General features: G+C 41.6%; 1 protein-coding gene across 2 annotated transcripts in view; it reads right to left on the bottom strand.

The window, feature by feature from the left end:
* The window catches only part of cemip (cell migration inducing hyaluronidase 1), a 196,534-nt gene that overhangs the window by 51,061 nt on the left and 125,573 nt on the right, over positions 1 to 19,900 (bottom strand). For both annotated transcript variants that reach the window (XM_073032937.1, XM_073032938.1), the window contains exons 12-14: positions 16,316 to 16,485; positions 11,961 to 12,170; positions 2,986 to 3,191 (exon numbers count right to left, since the gene is read on the bottom strand). In XM_073032937.1, the coding sequence (XP_072889038.1) occupies positions 2,986 to 3,191; positions 11,961 to 12,170; positions 16,316 to 16,485 (586 nt within the window). The remainder of the gene's footprint in view (positions 1 to 2,985; positions 3,192 to 11,960; positions 12,171 to 16,315; positions 16,486 to 19,900) is intronic.

Raw genomic sequence — 19,900 nt, forward strand, 5'->3', positions numbered from 1 at the left:
TTCAGGTTTCTCCCACGTCTCAAAGATATGCTGGTTGGTAGGTTAGTTGGTCACTATAGGTTGCCCCTAGTGGGTAGAATTTGGGAGAAATTGAAGGGAATGTGGTAAAAATGAATTAGAAGAGAAAATAATGGGGGACACAAGAGGTTTTACAGCTGCTGAAACTTTTCAGCAACACACAGAAAATGCTGGAAGACCTCAGCAAAACAGGAAGCATCTAATAAACAGTTGATGTTTTGGGCCGAGAGCCTTCATCAGGAGATGGAATTTCTAGGTAAGCCTGCTGATACTTGATTGGCTGAAATGGCTCCTTTTATGTTGTATAGGAATATGATAATTATTTTGATTTCCTCCAACCACACAGTTTCACCTGGTTGTACTGAATCATCCAAGTATGGTAGTGTGGCCGAATGGTGCAAGGTGCTGGATTGATGCTCCAGTCTAAATTAGGCATGGGTTTGTGTCACACCACTGCTACACAGTGAAGTTAATGCACTGAGGAGTGCGGTAGAACAAAGGGATCTGGGAATACAGATCCATAATTCTTTCAAAGTGGCTTCATAGGTAGACAGGGTTGAAATGAAAACTTTTGGCATGTTGTCCTTCATAAATCAGAGTACTGAGGACAGGAGTTGTGATGTTATGTTGAAGTTGTATAAGTTCAAAAGTTCAAAGTTCAAAGTAAATTTATTATCGAAGTACATGTATGTCACCACACACAACCACGAGATTCATTTTCTTGTAGGCATACTCAATAAATCTATAGAATAATAACTATAACAGAATCAAAGGAAGATCAGCCAACTAAGGTGTTCAACTAGAGTTCAGAAGAGAACAAACTGAGCAAATACAAAAGAAGTAGTAACAATAGTAAGTGTAACACCTTGGGAAAGGTTTCACTGCTAACATAATGATCTTTCTGTAGGAGCAGTGTTTGGTTTACGGTTAGAGATAATGGGTGCTTTGGAATGTGAGCCATTCAATCAGGGGAGCAGGTTTTTGTGTTGTGTGCCTGACACCAGAGTGAGCTGAGGCCTTTTGTACAGCGGGAGATGGAGAGAACCGGTCACAGAATTCGACCCGGTGGGGGACCATGATCCAATGGATTAAGGTGCCAAAGTTGACTGAGGATTGGTGAATATGAATTTTGGGAAAAGTTGAGCTCCAACTTGTGCACATTTGACTGGTTAATTATAATGGGCCCTTTTTGTTTTTTCCCCCCCTTTCTTTACTAACCCTTTAGTTAAGTTAATATTAATAAATATAATTCCTTTAATCATATGCAGCGTGCTATCTGTTATTTTTTTGGCACTGAGTTGTAACAGTAGGAAATTACACAACATCCACACAAACTGGGATTTGGAGTGGGAGAGCTATCTCAATCTCATGGGTTTGGCAGGACCGGAGTGTGTATTCATTAGACTTATGCAACCAAGGAAATCAGGGGGGTTTCATTAGTAAATAAGCAATAAATATCAAGAACATGAGATGAAGAGTCCTTGAAAGTGAGTCCATTGGTTGTGGGAACATTTCAATGAAGGGGCAAGTGAAGTTGAGTGAAGTTAACCCCTTTGGTTCAAGAGGCTGATAGTTGAGGGATAGTAACAGTTTCCAAACCTGGTGGTATGAGTCCTGAGGCTCCTGTACCTTCTTCCAGATGGCAGCATTGAGAAAAGCATATCTTGGGTAGTGGGGGGTCCCTGATGATGAATACTGCTTTCCTGTAACAGCTTTTCATGTCAATGTGCTCAATGGTTGGGAGGGCTTTGCTGTGATGGACTAGACCATATCCTCTACCTCTTGTAGGATTTTCCATTCAAAGGCTTCGGTGTTTACTACCAGGCTGTGATACAGCCAGTCAATATACTATCCACTACACATATATGAAAGCTTGTCATAGATATAGACATCATGCCGTATCTCCACAAACTCCTAAGGAAGCAGAGGTCCTGCTGTGCTTCCTTCATAATTGTACTTACGTGCTGAACCCAGGACAGGTACCCCAAAATAGCACCGAAGAATTTAAAATTGCTAACCCTCTCCACCTCTGATCCTCCAATGAGGACTGGCTCATGCAACCCTGGTTTCCTTCTCCTGAATTTTATAATCAGCTCCTTTGAGTAAGAGCCAGATTTTCAATCTCCTTCCTATATGCTGATACATCACCACCTTTGATGTTGGTGTGGCCAAGTTTGGAGTACTCTGTGCAGTTCTGGTCATCTATCTACAGGAAGGATATCAGCAAGATTGAAAGAGTACAGACAAAATTTACAGCGATGTTGCTGGGACTCAAAGACTTAAGTTATTGGGAAAGGTTGAATAGGTTAAGACTTTATTCTCTGGAACGTTGAAGAATGAGGAAAGATTTGATAGAGGTATACAAAATTTGATGGTGGGGTGTAGAAAGGGTAAATGCAAGCAAGCCTTTTACGCTGAGGTTGGGTGAGACTAGAACTAGAGATGATGGGTTAAGACTGAAAGATAGAAATATTTAGTACAAGAATCAGAATCAAGCTTATCACTGACATATGTTGAGAAATTTGCTGTTTTGTGGCAATAGCACTGTATAATACGCAAATTATTAGTCACAAAAAGAAATATAAAGAATAAATAAGTAGTGCACAAAGAGAGCACATAGTGAGACAGTTTTCACGGACTCATCATCCATTCAGAAATCTGATGGCAGAGGGGAATGAGGGAGAACCTCCACTCAGAGGGTGGTATGAGTGCTAAAAGAGCTATTAGTGGAAGTGGTGGATGTGGATTTGATTTCAACACTTAAGAGAAGTTTAGATAAAGACATGAATGAGAGGGATATGGAGGGCTATGGTCCACATGTGGGTTGATGTAACTAGGCAGAATAACAGGTCGGCACAGAATAGATGGGCCAAAGGCCTGTTTCTGTGCTGTAGTGCTCTATGACTCTAAGCTTCCCTTTTACACCTCCCCTCCCTCCAAAAAAAGGAAAATGACCCAACAGCTTACTTGCAGTCCTGTCGGGGTCTGGGAATGTAGCCTGGGTACACCCCGTCTGTTATCATCCTGCACATTTTGCTGTTACGATCTGATGGGAGCAGAGTCCCTGCCTTGACCAACAGACCGAGACAGTGATCAAACGTGTTTCGTTCCTCAGGACCATCTTCAGTGAAGAAGCAATGTCCTAGGGTCTTGTAGCCAATGACGTCTTTCACCTAAAAAGGAAAAATTAACTTGGTTGAACTTGATGTGCATTGGTGGTAATTCAATTCTCCGCTGCCCCTCCTTTCCTTAACTTCTTCCCCACTTATCCAGTAATCATTACTTCTATTCTGGACACAGTGATTAATGTAAATAGGTGCTTGATAGTTGAGGCCAAAGGGCTTGTTTCCATGATTCTATGACTGTAGAAACGATTAACTTAGAGGTTTGATTTCCTGGGCTGTGATCAGTAATTAAAATGTTAATAGTAATTTCCCTAATGGAATTTTGTGCGGTTATTAAGGCATTTAAAATTGGCACACAAAGATATTTAACCTAAATCTATCAAACATTTTGATACCTAAGGATGCTGTAGGTTAAAACTGTCTTACAGATCCAGTGATCCAGATTGAGTACTGATGTTTGATGCAGACTGTGTAGAGTCTGAATGTTCTTGTACCCAGATTGTATGATCAATGAGCAAATGTCAATTGTCCCTTTTGATAGTGGGTGGGAGAATTGGGGAAGGAGGGGGGGCTGTAATGTCTATTTATTCTCATAAATAGGTTACAGGGAAATGAGGGAATGGGATTGATCTGAGAGTTGGAATAGCTTTGATGGGCCAGTAGGCTCTTTTTGTGTCATAAAAGAAAAGTTCAGAAGAGAATAAGAGAATATTAGGCTAAACTTACTTTTTGAATAAAATGTAGAATTAAAAGTATCTTAGAAATCAAAGCTACATTACATTTTCAGAATAATTATTTATCATTATGATCAAAACTCATTTCTTAACAGTACCCAGAGATTGTTGTACACACATTGGGCGTTGTGTTTGCTTACAGTGCAATAGTGGCAACATTCCAGTAGACACAAAGCATACTGGCAAATCTCAAGAACGTGAAAGGTTTTGTAGATTGCCAAGTTCCTTATCCAGTAACTGAAATTTCACCACCTTTGGTGAAAATAAACTGCAGGAGTAAAGAGCTAGTTTGTAATTGCACTGCTTTCACATTTGTTCAGTCTGTAATTGATGCTTAGCTTATGCGAGATTCAGCTTCAGAGTACATACGTATGGCGTATCTTGGAGGGAATCTGAGAAAAGATTACATAACGTGAAACTGGTCAGGAATGAAAATTAAATTGTGTTTGACTAAGTCAACTTGGCTTTTTGAGGATATGACTAGTAGGACAGGAAAGGGAGAAACAATCGTGTGTATTTAGATTTTCAGTAGGTTTTTGATAAAGTTCCATGCAGAAGACTAGTCAACAAAGTTACAGCAGATGGAATTAGAGGTCATGAACTGGCAGACAGAGAAATGTTATTAAACATAAAGCAAAGAATGAGAATAATGTAGAATTATGAGGCTGTTGTAAGTGTTCGGTTAATTGAACAATTTATTACATTTCCAAGTTTGCTGATGATCAGAAAATTTGTGTTTGACACCAAGATTGGGGGTATAATGGACAGCAAGGAGGACTATCAAAGCTTGCAGTGAGGTCTTGACCAGTTGGAAAAATGGGCTGGAAAATGGCAGACAGAATTTAATGCAGACAAGTGTGAGGTTTTGCAATTTGGAAGGACCAACCAGGGTAGGTCTTACACAGTGAGTGGTAGAGCACTGAGGAGTGTGGTAGAACAAAGGGGTCTGGGATTACAGGCCCATAATTCATTGAAAGTAGCATCACAGATAGGCAGAGTCGTATAGAAAACTTTAGGCACATTAGTCAAAGTACGGAGACAAGAGTTGAGATGTTATTTTGAAGTTATATAAGACACTGGTGAGGCCTAATTTGGAGTATCGTGCACAGTTTTGGTTACCCACTACAAGAAAGATGTAAATAAGGTAGGAGTACAGAGAAAACTTATAAGGATGTTGCCAGGACTGGAGGACCCGAGTTATAAGGAAAGATTAAATAGGTTTAGGACTTCATTCCCTAGAACATAGAAGTTTGAGCGGAGATTTGATAGAGGCATAAAAAAGTATAGCTGGCTAGTGGCGTAGTGGCATCAGTGCTGGACTCCAGGGTGAGAGGTCCCGAGTTTGAATCTGGCCGGCTCCCTTGCACACTCTCTATCCATATCTAGCAACCCGATCTCGTAAAAAAAACCTGGAGAGGGATGGGCTCCGCCAGGTTTCAGATGCCCAAGACACACGGTACAATGAGAACACCAAAAAGATCGGTGCAAAGCTTGTCATGACGGCGCCCCGACGACTATACGCACACACACACACACACACACACACACACACACACACGTACAAAAGCACAAGCGGTATAGATAGGGTAAATGCAAACAGGCTTTTTCCTCTGTTGTTGGGTGAGGCTACAACTATGGGTTAAGAGTGAAAGGTGAAATGCTTAAGAGGAACATGAAGGGTAACTTCTGCACTCAGAGGGTGGTGAGAGAGTGGAACAAGCTGCCAGCGCAAGTGATGGATGCAATTTCAATTTCAATGTTTAAGAGAAGTTTGGATAGGTACATGGATAGGTATAGTGTATGGAAGGCTAGGCAGTTTAAATGGTTTAAATGACTAGTTAGGCCAAATGGCCTATTTCTGTGCTGTAGTTTTCTATGACTAAAATGGATGTGAGTACAGAGAAGGATGTGAAGATATTTCAAGTGAATATGGACAAATTGAGTGAGGGAACAAAAACTTGGCAGATGTGAAAGAATATGAGGTTATGCACTTCAGTAGAAATAACAGAAAAACAGAGCATTTATTAAAAGGAATTCATACTGTTTTTGTTTGAAGAGACCAAGGTGAGCTTGTTCACAAGTCACCAAAGTTACCGAATGGTATGTTGGCATTTATTATAGACAATAGACAATAGGTGCAGAAGTAGACCATTCAGCCCTTTGAGCCTGCACCGCCATTCTGAGATCATGGCTGATGATCTACTATCAATACCCAGTTCCAGCCTTGTCCCCATATCCATAAGATACCTATCTAGCTCCTTCTTGAAAGCATCCAGAGAATTGGCCTCCACTACCTTCCGAGGCAGTGCATTCCAGACCCCCACAACTCTCTGGGAGAAGAAGTTTTTCCTTAACTCTGTCCTAAATGACCTACCCCTTATTCTCAAACCATGCCCTTTGGTACTGGACTCTCCCAGCATCTGGAACATATTTCCTGCCTCTATCTTGTCCAATCCTTTAATAATCTTATATGTTTCAATCAGATCCCCTCTCAATCTCCTTAATTCCAGCGTGTACAAGCCCAGTCTCTCTAACTTCTCTGCATAAGACAGTCCAGACATCCCAGGAATTAACCTCGTGAATCTACGCTGCACTTCCTCTACAGCCAGGATGTCCTTCCTTAACCCTGGAGACCAAAACTGTACACAATACTCCAGGTGTGGTCTCACCAGGGCTCTGTACAAATGCAAGAGGATTTCCTTGCTCTTGTACTCAATTCCCTTTGTAATAAAGGCCACCATTCCATTAGCCTTCTTCACTGCCTGCTGCACTTGCTCATTCACCTTCAGTGACTGATGAACAAGGACTCCGAGATCTCTTTGTATTTCTCTCTTACCCAACTCTACACCATTTAGATAATAATCTGCCTTCCTGTTCTTACTCCCAAAGTGGATAACCTCACACTTATTCACATTAAACGCCATCTGCCAAGTATCTGCCCACTCACCCAGCCTATCCAAGTCACCCTGAATTCTCCGAACATCCTCATCACATGTCACACTGCCACCCAGCTTAGTATCATCAGCAAATTTGCTGATGTTATTTTCTATGCCGAATGGGTAACTATGATGTTGTTGAGATAACGGAGACATGGCTGCAGGGAGATCAGACCTGGGAAATGAATGTACAAGGGTATACGTGCTATCGTAGGGACAGAAATGTGGGCAGAGGGGGTGGGGTGGCCCTGTTGGTGAGGAATGAGATTCAGTCCTTTGCAAGGGGGGACATAGGGTCAGGAGAAGTAGAGTCTGTGTGGATAGAACTGAGGAACAGTAAGGGCAAAAGGACCCAAATGGGTGTTGTCTACAGGCCACCAAACAGTAGCATTGATATTGGGTGCAAGTTGAATAGGGAGTTAACATTGGCATGTGGCAAAGGTAATGTCGCAGTAGTTATGGGGGATTTCAACATGCAGGTGAACTGGGAGAATCAGGTTGGTGCTGGACCACAGGATAGGGAGTTTGTAGAGTGCCTACGGGATGCATTCTTGGAACGGTTTGTACGAGAGCCAACCAGGGACAGCGTTTCTATGCCTTCATCCAAATCGTTAACATAAATGGTTATGAGAGCATTTTTGCATTTTATATAAGCCCTTGGTGAGACTGCATGTGAAGTCACATGTGTTGTTCTGGTCCCTTAAGGAAGAGTGTTTTTGCCAAAGAGTGTGCAGTGCAGGGATGGTAGGTTTGTTGAATGAGAAAAAATTGAGTAAACGATAAATGTATTCTCCAGATGTTTGATAAATAAGATGGAATCTTATCAACATTTATAGATTACGTAATGGGCTGTACAGGTTAGATGCTGGGAGGATATTATTCTCATAGTCTTTATTTTATTTTATACTCCATTGGTTTCAAAATATTTAAATTATGTGCTTTTAAAAATAGTGACACTACTTTGAAAGTGGTATAATTCTACTGCCATTTAAAATGATATTTGTCTTTAGCTTTTTCCTTCCAAAATCATAAACTATTAGGGGGAAGAATAGGTAAAATGAGGCTGCAGACTGCAATGTTAATCTCATTGGATGAAGCCTGGCAGTATTCCAGGGAACAAAGTTTCTTCTATATAACTGTATCAACAACAGTTTGAAAATGATAACATTGGTTTAATGCGCCATTTAGTACGAAGCTCCAATTTCCATTATAGAAATAATGCACATCTAGAGAAATCATTATGATTATTATGACTTAAAGTAGTTAACTGAATTCTTTTAATTTTTTTCATGAAGGATTAATCAGGTTTAAATCTAAAGTTTATCCATCCAGGCTACTTTTCTGATACCATTCATTCCAAAGCAAGAACACTAAATGATGAAGAAACAGCACCAAATGAAACACTAACAGCTAATATCAGAGGGAGAGAGGGAGGAAGCAGGGACTGATAGTGGTACAGAGGGTGTGCAGGAGGAGTAATGGAGCAGAGAACAGATAGGAATGCTAAAGAAATGGAGCCAGGAGGAGGGAATTGGGCTACAGTTATGCCTGTTAATCTTTTATTCTAATTTACATTGGCCAGATTTACTTTCATCACACTGAAACTGGATTTTGTCCAATTAATATTTTTACTTCGAATTGCTTTTTCTTTTGTACTGCCAAACTAAATCTTATAATTACTAACTCTTAAACGTTTTCCTATCAAAACATTGACCCACCTCTATCTCTGGAACCAGATCCAGCAATGTCTCCTTCCTTTGTAGAAACATATTGGACTCAGTTTGGAAATTCTTCATCCTTCCTTCACTAGACTGTTCAAGCTTACAATGACATGATTGAAGTCCTTGTTTACAGCTACCCAATGACACCTACACTTCTCTGTAATTTCCCTGCATATTTGCTCCACCGTAGCTCTCCCACACGAGGGTGAAATGTACCCAGGAGTGGGATTCTCATCAAACCGATTCTGACCTTTTCTGCTATATCCTCTCGTCTCCAGGGGTTTTCAATCAGTGCTACATTCCCTTCCCATTTTCTTTCTTCCTCATCCTTCCTGAATACTCTATATCAGGAATATTTTCTTAGTCTTGCCCGCTTTGGAGTCAAGCTTCTGCTCTCGTCGAACCATTATCTTGGCTGTGACTATCTGTAACTACAGTTCACCAGATTAAGTTACCATTCTGCGTACATTTACATACATATGTACATACTAAACCAAATTTAGTTGTATCACTTCTATTTTCACAGACTTGCAAAAATCCTTACCTTGTTTAAATAGTCTTACTTACTGCTTTTTTCTTTAATTTAATCTTCTCATTCTTGCTTATTTTGATTTGATTTTCTGGTGCACTCTTTTGTTCCAAATATTTTACCTCTTCCTGACACGTTGTGGTTAATCTTAACTACTGTCGATGTCTTACATGGCATGTGTTATCCTTTTTAACCTGGCTTCCTCGGTACTACCTGACCAGAACCCTGAACAGTTTTTGTTCAGCATAGCTCTTTTTACCCTAGTGATTCTGCCTTCAGTTCCCCACTAGTCAGTGTCTGCCATCCAGAATCAGACCAGTTATTCCTACTCTCTGTTTCCTATGTACAAATTTCACACAGGAAGCCAGAATGGAACCAGTAGCTGGAACTATTGTCAGATCCCTTTCCAAAACTCATTTATCATGACTTTAACACTGAATCAAAAAGCAGCTCCAATGAGATAGTATTCTTAATACAGAAAGGCACAGTAAAGTGGCATGGTGGCACAGTGGTTAGCACAACACCTTACAGTACAGGCGACCCAGGTTCAATTCCTGCTGCTGCCTGTAATAGGCTTGTACGTTTTCCCCATGATCGTGTGGGTTTCCTCTAGGTGCTCTGGCTTCCTTCCACAGGCTAAAGACGAACTGGTTGGTAGGGTAATTGGTCATTGTAAATTGTCTCATGATTAGTCTAGGACTGAGTTGGGGGGGGAGGTGGATTGCTGGGCAGCATGTCTCAAAGGGCCAGAAGGGTCTATTCTGCACACAATAAATAAATAAAATAAATTTTAAAAAATGTAAAATTTATGCTCAAATTCCTGGAACAGTACTTGATCCCATGTCTTTTTAACTCTGAGATGAAATTTCTGTCACCATGCTAGAACCTTTCAGCAATATCCTCAAATAAAAAGTTATAATAAGATATATACTCAGTGCTTCCAACCTTGTTGTGGTTTGGAAGCTCGCCTGCCTCAATGGCCCGGAGAGCTATGTTGGCTGGAGTCAGGGATTTATGCTTTGGCTGTTGTTAGGGTCACCCATGTCAAATAGGACAAAGGGTAAAGGCCTGACTAATAGCGGTCCATGGGTCCACCAGGTTCCAGAGGCTAACAACCTGACTGGTCAGAAAAAAATTGTTTGGGAAACAGCAGTTAAGATTCTTTCTACATCTGAGTGCAATGGTATTTTGAGTCTCCAGTCAGGACTTGCATGACTGACAACAATGAAAACCAAGAGGTGGCTACTGACATGATGGGGGAAGCCCTGAACACTACCAGGGATGAAGAAAGGTCACTGCTGCCCTAAGCACCAATGGCAGTAAGTATACACGCAATGGCCACTTTATTAGGTTTCCTGATGAAAGATCATGGCCTGAAATGTCGATGTATTTTCATAGATGCTGCCTGACCTACTGAGTTTCTCCAGAATTTTGTGTGTGTTGCTCTGGATTTCCAGCATCTGCAGAATCTCTTATGTCACTTTTCCCACTGACTAAGAGAGTGTGTTGTTGGAGTTAATACCATACTGACATTTCTGTAAGCTGTCCATACATGGTAAGAGCATCACGCATGGATTGTTATACCAATCATGAGAATATTTGAGCTGCTAACAGTTCATACAGATTAACTCTGAAGACTGTTGAAAAGTCCTTGCTTCATATCTGGACAGAGAAAAGGAAAATGAAACACCAGCATCAATAAATTTCAAAGTTTAGTTCAAGCGAAAAGTGGAAAACACATCAGAATTATTCAAATGGCACACTAATGTTTAAAATGGGTGGCTTGGCTCCTCCTTGACACAAGACACTGAATAATGCTGATTTACATCCAAGAGGATTGAGGGAAGCAATGTAAAGTTAAAACTAAGAAGCAATATTTCCTTAATGCTTCAGTAGAATCACGCTTCACTCCCTGTGTTGGAGTAATCAGCACAAAGACTTTATGTTTGAACACCAGGCTGGGAAAGCCAGTTAGCTTGGTAACAATTAAATGGAGCATAGAAAACTGGACTTGATCAATTATTCCATCAAACACAATGCCACATGAAGGACAGAATCCTCTATTTGAGAATCTATTTCATTTGTTACTAAGTCATGAAATCTAAAGATTAGAATGTTTTAAAACCAAAGGAAAGCTACTTTTAAATATCAGGTTAAGAATTTAGAAAGGCATCTAAAATATGGAGAAGAGTCAGATTTTGCACAGAAATTAATCTGCACCCAGATAGAAATGTTTGAAGTTCTTTATAACACACAAGCAAAATATTCATATTCTGGAAATATGAAATCACTATAGGAAATGCTAGATGTATTCATCAGGTCTGTCAGTATCTGTGGAGAATAAAATACTGTTGTTGGTCTGATGAAATTTCTTCAACCACCTGAGATCCCAATTGGCCTGAAAATTACTTTTTGAAGTGCAGTTGTTTATGTGGGAAACTTGAGAGCTAATTTGCAATATATCAAAATCCTCACAAACACCAACCTGATGATGAGCAAGTAATCAGATTGAATGACATTGTCAGAGGGACGCTCGTTGGCTAAAATGCTGAACTCTTCTATGTATCTCCATTTGGTGCCACAGCACCTTTTACATCCACTTGCAAAAGGCTTTGCAGTCTCCTTTCAATACTTGAAAGATACAGTAGTACCTCTGACACTGTAATGTTCCTGAGTACCACTTTGAAACCTTAACTATGGCTAAGTCTCTGGATAAAATAGTAATAATTTGGAAGGAAGTGCTGTAAAATAACAAAAGATTATACTGAAAACAATATAATGTGGATTAATTCAGAGCATTTGAAATGACAATTTTATATCAATTGTGGGGACATTTTGTTCTGTCACATAAAATCTGATGTAACATCATTACTTGCAATTGATTGCCAACAACTCACCAGCAATCCATTGGATCCGTGAATGGTCACACATCGTGAGAAAGAGTCATGAATAGAGACCCCCTTCACATATGTTGGAGGAGTATAGCCACCTTTCTCATCCACATCTCCAGTCATGTGAAAATGAATAGGATAGTGGCCCATAGACTGCTGGCCCATGTGTTTCAGTTCAACCCCTTCAATATGAACTGCTTTAAAACCCACGCCCATCTGTAGCACACAAGGAGAGAGATAACAGGTTTAAATAATGTTAGTGAAGTAATCCCAGGATTCTGAAATACTCTGTATGACAAAAACATTGGAAGGTTTTCCATCTCTTGTGCGGAGACTCATGCCTGTTATCTTGAAGTTAATTCTGCTACTGCATATGTTAGGACAATGGAAGTTTTGTTCTCCCATAACAATTTCAGGCTCCAGGATTATTTAATTAATTGTTCTAATGGAGATTAACGATGATTTTTAAAGTTATTATTTCCATCTATGCTAGAAATGTGCTAGAAGGCGGATCTTAGTTATGATGGCACTAAACGGCAACTCATAAGAACATAAGACAGAGGAGCAGGAGTAGGCCATCTGGCTCATTGAGCCTGCCCTGCCATTCCATAAGATCATGGCTGATCTGTCCATAAACTCAGCTCCATCTACCTGCCTCTTCCCCATAACTCTTAATTCCCCTACTATGTAAAAATCTATCTAACTGTATCTTAAATATACTTAGTGAAGAAGTCTCAACTGCTTCCCTGGGCAGAGAATTCCACAGATTCACCACTCTCTGGGAAAAGCAATTTCTCCTCATCTCCATCCTAAATCTTCTCCTCTGAATATTGAGGCAATGTCCCCTAGTTCTAGTCTCACCTACCAATGGAAACAACTTTCCTACTTCTATCTTATCTATCCCTCTCAAAATGTTGTATGTTTCTATAAGATCCCCTCTGATTATTCTGATTTCCAGAGTGTATAGTCCCAGGCCACTCAATCTCTCCTCATAGGTTAACCCCTTCATCTCTGGAATCAACCTGGTGAACCTCCACTGCACTGCTTCCAAAGCTAGTACTTCCTTCCTCAAGTATGGAGACCAGAACTACACACAGTACTACAGGTGGGCCTCACCAGTACCCTGTACAGTTGCAGCATGACCTCCCTGCTCTTGAATTCAATCTCTCTAGCGATGAAGGCCAACATTCTGTTTGATTTCTTAATAACCTGTTGTACCTGCAAGCCAACTTTTTGCAATTCATGCACAAGCATTCCCAAGTCCCTCTGCACAACAGCATGCTGCAATCTTTCAACATTTAAATAACAATCTGCTCTTCTATTATTCCTTCCAAAGTGGATGATCTCGCATTTACCAACGTTGTATTCCATCTGCCAGACCTTGGCCCACTTACTTAACCTATCTATATCCCTCTGCAGACTCTCCACATCCTCTGTACAATTTGCTTTTCCACTCAGTTTAATGTCATCAGCAAATTTTGCTACACGACACTCAGTCCCCTCTTCCAAATCATCAATGTAAATGGTAAACAGCTGCGGGCCCAGCACCGACCCCTGTGGCACCCCACTCACCACTGACTGCCAACCAGAGAAACACACATTTATACCAACTCTCTGCCTTCTATTGGTTAACCAATCCAATATCCATGCCAATACACTTCCTCTGACTCCATGCATCTGTATCTTATTTATAAGACTCTTGTGCAGCACCTTATCGAACGCCTTCTGGAAACCCAAGTATACGACTTCCACCTGTTCCCCTCTATCCACTGCACTCCTTATGTTCTCAAAGAACTCCAGTAAGTTTGTCAAACAGGACCTGCCCTTTCTGAATCCATGCTGCGTCTGTCTAATGGAACCACTCCTTTTCTAAATGTTTCACTATTTCTTCCTTAATGACAGCTTCAAGCATTTTCCCGACTACAGATGTTAAGTTAACTGGCCTATAGTTGCCCGTCTTTTGCCTACATTCTTTTTAAAAAAGTGGCGTGACATTTGCTGTTTTCCAGTCCATCAGGACCTGCCCAAAGTCTAGAGAATTTTGGTAAATGATTACCAATGTGTCTACTATAACCTCCGCCAATTCTCTCAGCACCCTGGGATGCATCCCATCAGGACCAGGGGACTTATCTAACTTCAGGCCCTCTAGTTTGCTCATCAGAATCTCTTTAGTGACAGTGATTTTATCAAGGTCCTCATCTCCCATTTTGTCCATAACATCATTGTTTGGCATATTAGACATGACCTCCACTGTGAAGACCGACACAAAATAGTCGTTCAATGGCTCAGCCATTTCCTTATCACCCAATATCAATTTCCCCTTCTTGCCTTCCAAGGGTCCTATGTTGACTTTAGCCACCCTCTTCCGCTTTATATACTTATAAAAACTTTTACTGGTTTTATATTTTGTGCTAATTTACTTTCATACTCTATCTTCCATTTCTTTACTTCTTGTTTAGTTGTTCTTTGTTGCTTTTTAAAGATTTCCCAATCCTCCAGTCTCCCATTACTCTTTGCAACTTTGTACACATGAGCTTTTAATTTGATACTGTATTTTATTTCCTTAGTTATCCAAGGGTGGCTGTCCCCACACTTACTGTCCTTACTTTAGACTGGAATAAACTTTTGTTGAGCACCGTGAAAAATCTCTTTGGAAGTATTCCACTGTTCCTCAACCGTCCTACCAAATAGCCTGTGCTCCCAATCCACATTAACCAACACCTCCCTCATTCCCTCATTCTGTTGTAGTCTCCCTTGTTCAAGCATAATACACTACTGTATGCAAAATTCAATCATACCATGATCACTCTTTCTAAGACTCCTTTGCTTACATCTTCAGAAACAGCTCTATTTCCATCTTTACTATCTCTATTTTTCCCTTTCAGGGTTCTTTTGAAGACCCTGACCTGGAGTTACACGCTGACTACGGTTCTTTGTGGGAATGGGACCTGCTCTTGGGATTTCATGACTGGCCGTTATTTGACAGGCCAAGGATGTGGCCTGAGAGCTTAGCTCGCCTTTGGAGGTCCGAGATCTCGTGGCTCTGGAGGTGGGTGGATGGAAGGTCAGTGTCCCAGCACAGAGCTCGAAAAAAGTGATGCAATGTACTTTTAATACTGTAAACCAGCGAGTTGTTTGTTACACACACAAAATGCTGGTGGAACGCAGCAGGCCAGGCAGCATCTATAGGGAGAAGCACTATCAACGTTTCGGGTGGAGACCCTTCGTCAGGACTAACTGAAAGGGAAGATAGTAAGAGATTTGAAAGTAGGAGGGGGAGGGAAAAATGCAAAATGATAGGAGAAGACCGGAGGGGGTGGGGTGAAGCTGAGAGCCAGAAAGGTGATTGGCGAAAGGGAAACATAGCTAGAGAAGGGAAAGGATCATGGGATGGGAGGCCTAGGGAGAAAGAAAGGGGGAGGGGAGCACCAGAGGGAGATGGAGAACAGGCAGAGTGATGGGCAGAGAGAGAAAGTAAAAAAGAGAGGGGGAAAAAACTAAATATATCAGGGATGGGGTTAGAAGGGGAGGAGGGACATTAACGGAAGTTAGAGAAGTCAATGTTCATGCCATCAGGTTGGAGGTTACCCAGCTGGTATATAAAGTGTTGTTCCTCCAACCTAAGTGTGGCTTCATCTTGACAGTAGAGGAGGCCACAGATAGACATATCAAAATGGGAATGGGACGTGGAATTAAAATGTGTAGCCACTGGGAGATCCTGCTTTCTCTGGCGGACAGAGTATAGGTGTTCAGCGAAACGGTCTCCCAGTCTGCGTCGGGTCTCACCAATATATAAAAGGCCACACCGGGAGCACCGGACGCAGTATACCACACCAGCCGACTCACAGGTGAAGTATCGCCTCACCTGAAAGGACTGTCTGGGGCCCTGAATGGTGGTGAGGGAGGAAGTGTAAGGGCAGGTATAGCACTTGTTCTGCTTGCAAGGATAAGTGCCAGAAGGGAGATCGGTGGGAAGGGATGGGGGGGGGGACGAATGGACAAGGGACAAGTTGTTTGTTACATCTCCACTCTCACTGTGAAATGGAGACACCTCTTTCTCCCTTATTAAGACTTTGCTGATGCTTTGCTACACACCTGAGTGCTCGGTGGTGGGTGCCGATGCTTTTTTTGCTGGTGGGGGAGGGGGAATTTTTGCTTTGGTGCTGCTTACACGTGGGAGGGAGGGGAGCTGGGGTTCTAACATTTAACTGTCATTCAATCTTTGGGAGCACTCCTCTGTTTTTGTGGATGGTTGCAAAGAAAAAGCATTTCAAGATGTATATTGTATACATTTCTCTGACATTAAATGTATCTTTGAAACCTTTGAAGTGCTTTGTTTTACATTATTGAATATTACCTACCTTGATGTGCCCACCAACTGTGTCAAATTCAAAAAACTTGCAGGAGTTATTATCATAACACTGTGGTTCTACTTCTCCCATAATCATGATGTTTCTGGACAGTAGTCCCACTTCTGCTCGCATGTCTATGCCATCTACCTCCTCTCCAATGTGCAAATACTTCGCTTTTCCTGAAATATTTAAAGTACATGGTCAGTACCAACTGAATCCATCTGACAACCCGCTCCAGCACCAGAATCACCATCAGTGGAGCACTGAAGACTAGAGAGGGCCCAGTACTGTTTAAATCCAGCCCTCAGTTTGGTGATGGTGATCCCATTCATTTAAATTCGATTGCTGGCTCTGTAGACTAAGGTAATGCAATAAATGTTTTGAGCTATTTCACTTAATTTTAATACTCTTAGTTAGTTTTCATACTTCACGAAGTTTTCTTTATCTAAAACAAGGTATTATTTTTTGATTACCTCAGTTTATTTGAACAGTCTTTAAGTGCAACAATATTCTGGGGATGGGTCAGAGTAGTACATGCCAAGACCAACTCATGTCTCAGAGATTTTTCTGCCCCATGAGACAGCAGACAGGTGTTGAGTGCCCATGCAGTTGGTCCACACATCTCGAACAGGACAGTCTGAACAGCATGGCAGTGAGTCCCGGATGTGGCTCCATTTGGCGTGATTCTGTGGCTTGGCAGCCTGTCTAAATTGCCTGGTTCACTGTCAGGGAGGTGCCACAGTAAAGCACTCTTGCCATTCTACTACTTCTACCAGCCTGAACAGCTAAAGTCTTTGTACCTTTTGATCTGTGGCTAAACCAGCCACATCGGAACAGAAGGGTTACTAGAAGTGCACAATAAAAGCTGTCCTGTCTTTCTGAGTCACATTAGCATAAAAATGCAACAGTCTAAATGTACAGTAGGCTTGGCCATGGCCAATAAAAGTCTAACCAACTGCTTTGCCAAACAAGCTGTTTACATTTTTTTTCCGGCAATTTGAAATTTAAAATCTGAGGATTGCTTGCCACCACCTGTGTTTTTGCTAATGAGGATGACTAATGATGTCAATGTGGGAACGACAGACTCTTATAGAAAAGAATGGGAGTGGTTGATGAGGTGAGTAGGTGGATAGCTGCTTCTGCAGTGAAACGTAAGCAGTGCTCTCCTTCTGCTGTACTTCTTTAGACTTCTCACTATCATCCCAAATGCTTCTTCTCCATTTTGAGTGGTCATGGGCCAGAGATTCCTAAGGGCCAGTGGGGACATTGCATCTCTTCAAGGAGACTTTGATCACGTCCTTGAATCTTTACCTTTTTCTACCAGGTAGTCTCGTCTACCATTGAGCAAGGAAATAAAATGTCTATTTTAGAAGCCTGGCATTGGTCACTGTAGAGGCACACATGTCAGATCATTTTCATTAAGCAATATCAGCATGCTAAATTATTCAAATACTTATTGCATGAGTGATGGTTTACAAATTTAGTACCTTCTGTGCATAACCCAGGCCTCAGAAGTACATATGACAAGAATCTCTGCTAACTGACTGATAATGAGCTTTGTACCAGCTTTGATGTCTTAATCTTCAAATACTGTTTTCCACAGTTGACCAAAAGGTGTACTGGGACCTTGAAGATAATGGTGAATTTCATCATCAGTGGCTGCCCTCTCTGAAAGGGGGCTATTGAAACATGGCTTATGGCCCACATTTTCTAGTGTCTTATTGTGAACCTTTATTGTTGGAGAGCAGGCGATAAAGGATCTTGGCAACATCTTTTCCAAATGCTGTTGGAACTCAGCAGGTCAGGCAGCATCCATGGAAGTGAACAGTCAATGTTTTGGGCCAGAACCCTTCTTCAGGACTGAAAGGAAGGGGGAAATACTCCACAATAAGAAGTCAGGGGGAGGGGAAGAAAGACAGCTAGAAGGTGATAGGGGAAGCCAGGTGGGTGGAAAAGGTGAAGGCTAGAGATCTGGTAGAGAGGAGAGTGGACCACAGGAGAAAGGGGAGGAGGAAGGGCACTGGGGGAGGTGATGGGCAGGAGAGAAGAGGTAAGAGGCCAGAATGGGGAATAGAAGAAGGAGGAAGGGAGAGGGGAATTTTTTTTACTGGCAAAGAAATCGATATTCGTGCTATCAGATGGAATATAAACAGTTGCTCTCCCGCCTTGAGAGTAGCCTTGTCGTGGCCCAAGAGGAGGCCATGGACTGACATGTCAGAACAGGAATAGAAATCAGAATTAAAATGTTTGGCTGCCATGAAATTCTGATGGAAGGAGCAGAGGTGTTAGACAAAGCAGTCCCCTGATTTATGACAGGTCTTATGAATGCAGAAGATGGCGCCTCGGGAGCAATAGACAGAATAGCTGTCACTGCCTCACCTGGAAGGACTGTTTGTGGCACTGAGTGGGGGTGACGAGGAGGTGAATGGGTTGGTGTAGAACTTTGGCCACTTACAGCGTTAAGTACTGGGAGGGAGGTTAGTGGGGAGGGACAAATGGACGAGGGAATCACGGAGGGAGCATTCTCTCAGGTCTCAGAGAAAGTTTGTGGACAACACAGGCTCAGGCTCTTCAACCCACGATTTCTATGTGACCACGATACCAAACTAAACTTAAACTATCTGCCTGCATATTATTTATATCCTCACATGGTCATGAGTCTGAAAAAAAAAACCTCTTAATCATCACTATCACGTCTTCTTCCACCACCATCCCTGGCAGCACATTCCAGGTACCTTTGTGTAAAATACTTATACCCCAGATCTCCTTTAAATCCCCTGCCCCCGAATTATGTCCTATAGTATTTGACATTTCTATCTTAGAAAAAAAGATTCTGGCTGTCTACCCTGTCTCAGCATCTCATAATTTTATCACTCTATCCATTCTCCCTTAAGCTGCTCATGCTCAAGAGAAAACAATTCAAGTTTGTCTAGCCTCTATAGTTTATATTCCATAAACCAAGCAGCATCCTGATAAAGTTCTTCTGCATCTTCACCAAAGCCTTCCTGTAATGGGTCAGTCAGAACTGTACACAATATTCCAAATGTGGCCTAATAAAGTTTTATAGAGTTGTAGATGTGGAGTGAGCATTGTGGATTCAGATAGAATGTAATAGGTTCAAGTCTAATTCCTTAGATTTTATAATCTAGAAACGGCAGTGTATCTTTAAGGTACATTTCATGGTCTTTGTATGGTGTGCAAATAATTATTCTGGTCACATGTCTTTTGCTGAAAAAGGAGTACTATTCAGACCCCTTGCTTCAAGCATCACAATATACCAACCACGGGGCTGGAAGGATGGTGGAGATAGGTTGTAGGAAAACAAGCCTGCAGTCAGAGGCCAAAATGGGCATATTCGAGGTCCCAAAGGATTGGACAAGGCTGGGGCTATTTGAGGGACCATCTAATAGTTGTGATGGTTGTGAAAGGTAATCTGGAACTCACCCAGGAGGACAGTGATATGAATAAAGGGGCTGCCAGGTACTGAGCCAATTTTCCACATGATTGGTATGGCAGTATTGCATTTGCACTAGGCTAGCTTACCTAAGAGTATAGCTACTTCTAAAGAGCTTTTCCTTAGTAATATAAGTTCAG

The sequence above is a fragment of the Hemitrygon akajei genome, chromosome 30 (genome assembly GCF_048418815.1).
Source record: "Hemitrygon akajei chromosome 30, sHemAka1.3, whole genome shotgun sequence".
In the NCBI taxonomy this organism is placed as follows: domain Eukaryota; kingdom Metazoa; phylum Chordata; class Chondrichthyes; order Myliobatiformes; family Dasyatidae; genus Hemitrygon; species Hemitrygon akajei.